The sequence below is a fragment of the Micropterus dolomieu genome, linkage group LG20 (assembly GCF_021292245.1).
Source record: "Micropterus dolomieu isolate WLL.071019.BEF.003 ecotype Adirondacks linkage group LG20, ASM2129224v1, whole genome shotgun sequence".
In the NCBI taxonomy this organism is placed as follows: Eukaryota; Metazoa; Chordata; class Actinopteri; order Centrarchiformes; family Centrarchidae; genus Micropterus; species Micropterus dolomieu.
In genome coordinates, this window is record NC_060169.1 from 3,044,974 (window position 1) to 3,053,309 (window position 8,336).

At 40.8% G+C, this 8,336-nt stretch overlaps 1 protein-coding gene and 1 long non-coding RNA gene across 2 annotated transcripts in view; one reads left to right on the forward strand and one right to left on the reverse strand.

The window, feature by feature from the left end:
* LOC123959432 overlaps positions 1-6,850 on the reverse strand; it is a 30,178-nt gene extending 23,328 nt beyond the window's left edge. Inside the window, exons 1-3 of the long non-coding RNA XR_006822295.1 lie at positions 6,699-6,850; positions 6,259-6,402; positions 5,733-6,047 (exon numbers count right to left, since the gene is read on the reverse strand). This is a non-coding gene — a long non-coding RNA (uncharacterized LOC123959432). The remainder of the gene's footprint in view (positions 1-5,732; positions 6,048-6,258; positions 6,403-6,698) is intronic.
* A 44-nt stretch (positions 6,851-6,894) lies between these two features.
* Positions 6,895-8,336, forward strand: part of dis3l (DIS3 like exosome 3'-5' exoribonuclease) — a 24,667-nt gene continuing 23,225 nt past the window's right edge. The window contains exon 1 of the mRNA XM_046033212.1: positions 6,895-7,171. Coding sequence (XP_045889168.1) covers positions 7,042-7,171 — 130 coding nt within the window. The 5' untranslated portion in view covers positions 6,895-7,041. The remainder of the gene's footprint in view (positions 7,172-8,336) is intronic.

Sequence of the window (8,336 nt, forward strand, 5' to 3'; positions counted from 1 at the left end):
CTTACAATGCTGTCCTTTCATCACTTCCCAGGAAACTCAACAAACGTAACCTATTGTCCTCAGGTGAAGATACCAACGATGGTCGTTCAGTCTTGGCCACAGGTAGTCTTAACGACTGTAACGACTGTCGTCACAGAAACAAGGAACACTAACGAACCAGCGGTATCGATGACCCGGGCCAACGACCCCACTGAGGTTAAATAGCTGAGTTTCCCTGCCAGTCAGTCAGAACTGAAGAAGTCCTTTGGATGAGGGACGAAACGTCTTCCAGTATCTTCAACCAAGTCCAGTTGCCCTTGATTTTAACCTTCGTTGGATTTCAAGAGGTTACTTTCACAAACAAAGACACAAAGAGGAGGGAAGACTAAATCGTGCCTGCATGTGCGCTGACTCAGCAGCAATGATATTACATGAGCAGTGGATCTACAGGAGAAACAGATCAGAAAGCAACACAGACTGCCTGAGAGCTGCACTCACTTACATACTGTTATATTTAGATTCTGAATTGTCATCTGCTGCCTGAATTTTATTCCCTTTACATAAATAAAAATATTTCCACCATAAATTGGTGCAGAAAAATTTACGAGAATGCAGGAAATTAACTGTTTAATGTTCAAAATTTTCATATAATTCAGGATTGAGGATTTCTTAAAAATAGTTTTAAAATCTCGTCTCGCCCTCGTGGTTTAAGAGTCTCGTCACACACCTATTTATGAATGAATGAAACAGGAACACACACTGGGTGCTGCTGGAGATTACAGAAGGTGGCTGACGTTTAAGGGAGAGCGGGTTAAAGTCTGTCAGAAGTGACGTCATTTAGCTGCATTATTCTCTAACGCACAACAATGTGTATTTAACGCTAGACAATAATAGTACAAAAAAGGACTGTGACTGAGGACATTTAGGGCTCGAAAACTAACTTTTTCCACCACCTTCCCAAAACTCACAAGTGGGAGCGCTAATATCGTGTCACAGCAGCTACACTGCAGATTTTTTTGTAAATGGGTCTCGTGAATGAAAGATTCAGCTTCAGCTAATGCAAAATGCCAGATATCAGCGTCTATTACTATCAAGACTAAACATCTTTGGGTTTTGAGGTGTTGGTTGTACAAACAAATTAAAGTCTTCAGCTTTAGGAAATTGCCAATTTTCTGACATTTTGTCTCCCAAACACTTAATCTATAAAGTGATTTGTTGATTAATTGTTAATGAAAACACTCATCGTTTGCAGTGTTACATTCAGGACAATGCTGTCGTTTTTCTGGTGAGGACAGTTGTAGCAAACAGCCCATTTTTCCAAACAAACATTGCAGAAGCGGTTCATGATGATGTGATGGTGTCTGGAAACTATCTAGAGCTGCAACTAATGATTATTGATTCATCTGTTAATTATTTTCTTGATTGTTTTCTCGATTCATTTAGAATCAGGTCAAAAATGTCAATCACAGTTTCCCGGAGCCCAAGTTAATCTAGTCTTCACATATCTTGTTTTGTCCAAACAACAGTTAAAAAAAAAAAACAGTTTAAAGATTTTCATTTTAAGCTAAGCTATTAAATGAAGCTGAAACCGCTGAACTTTCAGCATTTCGCTTTCAAAAAAATGACGGTTAATCGCTTACCAAACTTCAAACTCGTTCCAGATTAATTTTCTGTCAAATGATTTATCAATTAAAATCGACCAAATGTTTCAGCTCTACACTTCCTTCATCCATCACTCTCCGTCTCACTGTCAGACCACAGTGATCAAAGCGAGAACTGTAGGATGTCTATAGATTCTGTGGCTCTCGACCACAAACTTCCTGGAACAATAACATGTGACCCTGACCGAAAACTGTCCTCTCAAATAAAAACTACACCACTCTCTCTCTCTCTCTGTGTGTGCAGAAACAACATGCAGAAGGTCTGTTTTGTGTATAATATGTTACTCATCCATTTGCCCTGGGGAGAGCATTCATGATGTTTTGTAATGGTCAGCTCCATCACCCTCTTTCTGTCCACTCCAAAGTACCCACCAGGCAGAACCACTTAAAAGTCTTTTATGTTGCTTTTTCTTCCTCTTTTCCCTCTCCTCCGCTCCGCCTTTGTTGCGGGATGAATAAGACGCTGAGAGCCGATGGGCGGCTGGCCTTAATGGTCTCTCCCTTTCACCTCCACCTTATGAGCTATTTGAATTTCATGACGGATGTTTTTGCCGCTGCATCATCCTGAGAATGAGAGGCTCAAACCTCTTGACAAAGTCTCTCCATAATTCATCACTCCCATCGCACACCCTCTCAGGGGGGGTTATGCTCTGGAACACCGCAACGATGTTTACAACATTACAAGACATACGCACACAGATGAGTAGTTGAGGAAAGAAAGGCATAACCTAAGAAACACCTTTTAAAACCAGAAACTCCTAAAGGATTTCCCTCGTGATGACATTCCCCTCCCTCCTTTCACCCTGAAGCTGCTTCATTTTTTCCCCATCTTATGTGCGATAAAGCAGCACAAGAGGTTCAGGCAAAACTTGCTATGCAAAAGCAGCCAGCCACGGGCAGTGGCACTCCAATATAACATGTCCTTGAGAAACAACAGCTAGTGTTATCCCATTTATCAACACTGATTACAAGTATTGATCCGTCAGAACACGGTGGATACCCAGTTGAAAGGGTTCAGCAGACTGGAAACACAGCGGCTGCTGCTGCTGCTGCTGCTGCCGAGGATCACGGTCCGTCCAGACTGAAACAGACAGACCATTTCAGACGCTCACACGGTGTAATCCATCTGCCATCAGCTGTTAGAGGAAGTCAGTGTTTCAAAGTGTTGTGCCAGATGTGTGTTATCTGGTAAATATTTTGGGGGTTTGCATGAATCCTCAAGTTTATGAGATGATGAAAAAGGGAGAATTTGCAACAGTTCTGACAGATAAACACAAAATCCCAATATACAAATTAAGAACTTCCTTTCAAAATAAAATAAAATAAATAAAACATGAGACCCACTCTCTTATTACGACTGCTGGCATGAAGGTAAAGCGCATTACAGCTGAGTTTTGAATCTTCATAAGATATAACAGAATTTTTTTGTGTGCCCAGAATTGTTTATCTTTTTGCAAATATTGCCTGACGTGCTCCAGGCAGCAATTTTTTCCCCTCGAAAATGAGCATGAATATGAATAGCGTTTTGGAATGAAATAGAAATGGAAAGTCTAGTTTAATGTGTTGGTAGACTGACAAGCAGTTCTTCCAGCACAACACGTCTGCACAAACATCATTGAATGTCAGGGATGGTAAAAAAAAAAGAAAAGAAAACTTGCTTTAAAAAGGCCTGGAGGAACAGAGCACTGCCTGCTCCAATATTCTCCCTGTACTCTGCACCAAATCAGCTGTTTAATGGCTTTGTGGATGCAAAGAGCAGTGGACTGTTTGGTTTGTATGCATGGGAGGGCAGCTGGCCTGGAGGAACTGTTTTCTGCTGGCGACACACTTCAATACTCTCCCCTCAACAGCCTGTTATACTTTAAACAGCGATTGGAATTATGTTTACTATTTAAAAGGCGAAATCACAAGTGCAGGAGTGTGGAGGCAACAATTATTAAGATGTGGCCCAAAGAGTTTTCAAACAGGCTCAAGAATAAATTCTCAATTTATGACTCCTACAGCAGCCACTAATAATTAGCTAGTATACTCAAGGCTGTCCAAACCAAAATTAATTCATGTTTGATATTTTTTTTTTCAAAGAATGGCTAAACATTTAGATTTTTGGTCAGCAGCCTTTTGTCACATCATCAGGAAATTTCACTCTTTTATTTCTCATAATAAGAGCTTGTTAAGTTTTTTTCCCACTTTAAGTACCTTAAACGTGATAATGGAGAAATCTAAAACAAGAGTGTCACATTCAAGTTTGCATTTTCGCCTTTAGTTCTGTTGCTTTATGAGCATTGATTATTGAAATCACCTGGATACATAATCAAATGGCACTCTTCCAACCAAGCATTGCTTCAAGTACAAGCCGTGCTCCAGCGATCCTGAGACTCAGGTCTGCAGCCGTCTGCCATCAGTCTCATTTAATTAGCTGTTTTTTTTCCCCCCTCAGAGATAAATGCAGCTTTTTTTGCTTTGCATGTCTTACAAAGCAGTAGCAGGCTGCTTGTGCAGAGTGTAGCGTGCTCCTGCACGCACTCTTGGCAACTCATGGTCCTGAAATGATTCTTCAACTGAACTGTTGACCCACCGCCACCACCACAAGCACCACCACCCCACCCCCCACAGCCGCCCACACAGCATCATCTTGAAGAGTAAAACACATTTAATTAAAGTAAGAGCTCAGGAGTCGTCAAAAGCTGCATTACTATTATTGCGAGGGCACATTTGTGACAAATGTCTCCCTGGCATATTGCACAGCACAGTCTCTAACCACAGCAGTAAATGGAGCTACTTGAGGAGGAAACACAACACAGAAATCAAACAGCACTTCTCTCTCTCTCTCTCTCTCTCTCTCTGGTTACTTTAATCTGCCCATTGGCTTTGAGATTCCCATTCTTAGACCATTAAACGCAAATGCTCAATTTATTTGAATTATTGACTACTGAATATATTCTTCAACGAGACATGACCTGAAACCTGCACACACTACTTTTCTGTATAAATTAGCAACACTAACTCTTGCAGACCAGCTGTTGGCTCTCACGTGCCTTGCTCAAGATCGCCATCTAGTGCTGACAGCGTGTTACTCTCCGTGTAAAGTCTGCCTGCTGTGATGCCTCAGGGGGAATCAATGGAAATACTACAACAGCAATAAACATCCTGACCCATCTAATTAAGATCAAAACCTTTTGATCACTGTAGAGTCCAGACTTCTAGCTGGGAAACTGTCTCTACACTCACCAGCGGTGTTCAGTCCTCAACACCCAGAGCAGATCACTTCTTCTGTCCTACCGGCTATTTGATTACAGTTAATTACATTCACCCGTCGGCCAAAGTCGACTACATCCCGATTAGATGGCTGGAATAAACACCAGCAGAGCTCTGGGACCTAATGACGGCACAGTTGAGTGAAGAGACTGAGATCAAGTCAACTTGCAGTAAATAAGGATGAACCACAAAGTGACTGGGGTTAAAGAAAGCATATAATTTAATTTTAAAAAAAAAGATATAGAAAAAACTTTTTAGACATGCCAGCCTCAGATTGACGCCTCAAACACAGACAGCGATCATATAAATAAATAATAGTGGGCTAATTAGGACTGAAAAGAATATGCCAAATGAACATAAGATCATGATAGAACTGTAATTCCTTCTTAATAAGAAACAATAATGTTGACTTTTCGTGAATTTCAGTTGCCCATTTAGCTCAAATGAGCAATTATGCAGATAGATTTTCAAGACATGCGGGTTATTTCAGGCAAAAATGTCGCACAGACAACAAGGATTTAACCCGTCTGGTCTTTGCAAAGTATTACAATCCAATAATCAACTTCAGCAGGACAGTCTACAATAACTCCCGATATAACAATGCAGCAACTTCTGGTAAAAAAAATAATACAGGAATAATCTTGTAGAATAGATAATAAGATAATGTAGAATATTAAAAATAGACTTCACTATAATAAACTCACTAATATGCAACCCCACATTCGCGATATTCTAATAATGAAAAAATGCAATCAGTTTATGTGTATTTCCATCTCTGTGTGTAAAATAAGTAAATAAAAGCATAACAGGGTGAACAATAACAGCTGTGGCGCTTACCTGCAGGAGGGATACTTTCTAAATAAAGTTCATTCTCGCAGTATTTATGCAAATAACTTCGCTGTTAGAGCATCGGTCTGAGAGATGTCACGGAAAAAGCCATTCTTAAAAATGAACTGTTTAAAAGATGCCGATCAAGAAACACGAGTAAAGTCCTCCTCAGCATCGGTGTCGTCGCCAACTTGAGCGCAGTCTCTCCCGTAGACTGCGTGACTCTCCTCTCTGCCGGCGCTCTGCTGCAGCTGCTCTCCGGAGCGCAGCCAAAGAGCAGCGGAGGCAGCGAGAGGAGTAACCCCCACCTCACCGGCGCGTTCGCTTGTGGGAAGAAAAAACAAACACTTTTGACTGAAGTTAGACAATTTTTAGTTTCCGTTTAGTATTGTAGAAACATAAATAAAACTACGAATATAACTTTCACACTTAATATTTAAAGATAAAGGTGTTTTACCAGTAAGGGGAAGAAAAAAAACAAAACACTTACCAAGTTCTCATGGCTAGCAGGCTAGCAAAAAAAGAAAGTACTTACACATCCAGCAGAGCAGCATGGCCATTCGTTATTTTTGGCCACCTCTTGTGATGAAGTCCAGTATTCACGGGCATTTAGCTAGCTAGGTTAACTAAAAATGTTATTAACTATACTATAACTATCTTCATCAGTCTGTCCTTCCATCTGTCATGATATAGCAAAAAAAAAACCACATGTAGCTTGTATTAGATGTTTTGTTCACAGTTTTAAACGAAGCAACGTTATTTTTAAGTTTTTGTTGGTCATAGTAACAACATCTACAAACTGGAAGTGATTGGAAACTCTAAAGTCGCTGATTATCATAATAGACTGTCAGACTGATTGAAGGTACTACACATCCCGACCACCAGCGCTCCGGTCAGCGCGCTATCTTGGATTTTGCATGGGTTGTATTGATTTTAATGGGAATCACGGCACTGCTTCAGATTAAATGGTGTTACCTGACATCTAGTTCCCGTTTTTCTCCTGTAACGTTAAGACATTAAGGAACTTTAACTGCACCGATTACCTGATCCCAATGATGGTCTTGGGTCAGGGCTACGTATAATACTCGGAAATTTGTTTTACATGAAAGTTGAGCTGTTCAATGTCTCGATCTCTCAATGTCCTTGAACGCAGCAAGATAACGACCTGCTTGTGCGTCGTGACGTCGGCGGGCGTGTCTCGTCTTTTGCGCACTTCCTGCCTGAAGCGAATGTTTACGAAGTTCCCGCGCTGCGATTAAAGGGCTTGTTTACATGAGCAGCCGGACTCGAACTCGCGGCTCATTCCTGAGTTGTGAAGATGATTAAGACGGAAAAGATCCTTCATCTGAAGAGCTGCCGCGGGCGGAAGGTCCGTGTGGTCCGGGAACATTACCTGAGAGAGCAGGTTCCCTGTTACAGCTCTCTGTGCCAGGCGGACTGTGACAACGGTAACAAAAACAAAAGGCTCAAACCGCCTTTCAGTTGCCTGTACAATGAATTCCCCACCGAACACACACTGTAGGTAATATTACAGCTAAGAGCTAGATGGTGACTAACCCAAACATGCTAACTTCAACAGATTTCTTGTTATTTTTAGTACAGAGATGCTGTTTAATCAGCCTGTAAACAGTCAGTGTCAAAGCTAGCTAAGATGCTAGTTTCTCTCTGGTGCTCAACAGTCTTTTAAGTGTGTAGAACATTTTATGAATATATGAGAAAAATGACTTACTCATTTAGAATTAATAATGTTTGCTGTATAATCAGATGGAGGAAAGATTGCTCAAACTTCTTACCAGTAATTAATTACCTGTAATATATCATGCAGATACCAGTTAAAACGCTATTACACGTTATGTTATCAGGATATATTCACTCCCCATTTTCCATGTTTACAGGTGCTGCTCATATAATTATAATATAATCATCAAAAAGTTGATTTATTTCAGTAATTCCATTAAAAAAGTGAAACTTGGATATTATATTCATTCATTACACACAGACTGATATATTTCAAATGTTTATTTCATTTAGTTGTGATGATTAAAACTGACAAATAATGAAAATCCCAAATTCACTATCTCCGAAAATTAGAATATTACTTAAGACCAATACAAAAAAAGGATTTTTAGAAATGTTGGCCAACTGAAAAGTATGAACATGAAAAGTATGAGCATGTACAGCACTCAATACTTAGTTGGGGCTCCTTTTGCCTGAATTACTGCAGCAATGCGGCGTGGCATGGAGTCCATCAGTCTGTGGCACTGCTCAGGTGTTATGAGAGCCCAGGTTGCTCTGATAGTGGCCTTCAGCTCTTCTGCATTGTTGGGTCTGGCGTATCGCATCTTCCTCTTCACAATACCCCATAGATTTTCTATAGGGTTAAGGTCAGGTGAGTTTGCTGGCCAATGAAGAACAGGGATACCATGGTCCTTAAACCAGGTACTGGTAGCTTTGGCACTGTGTGCAGGTGCCAAGTCCTGTTGGAAAATGAAATCTGCATCTCCATAAAGTTGGTCAGCAGCAGGAAGCATGAAGTGCTCTAAAACTTCCTGGTAGACGGCTGCGTTGACCTTGGACCTCAGAAAACACAGTGGACCAACACCAGCTGATGAC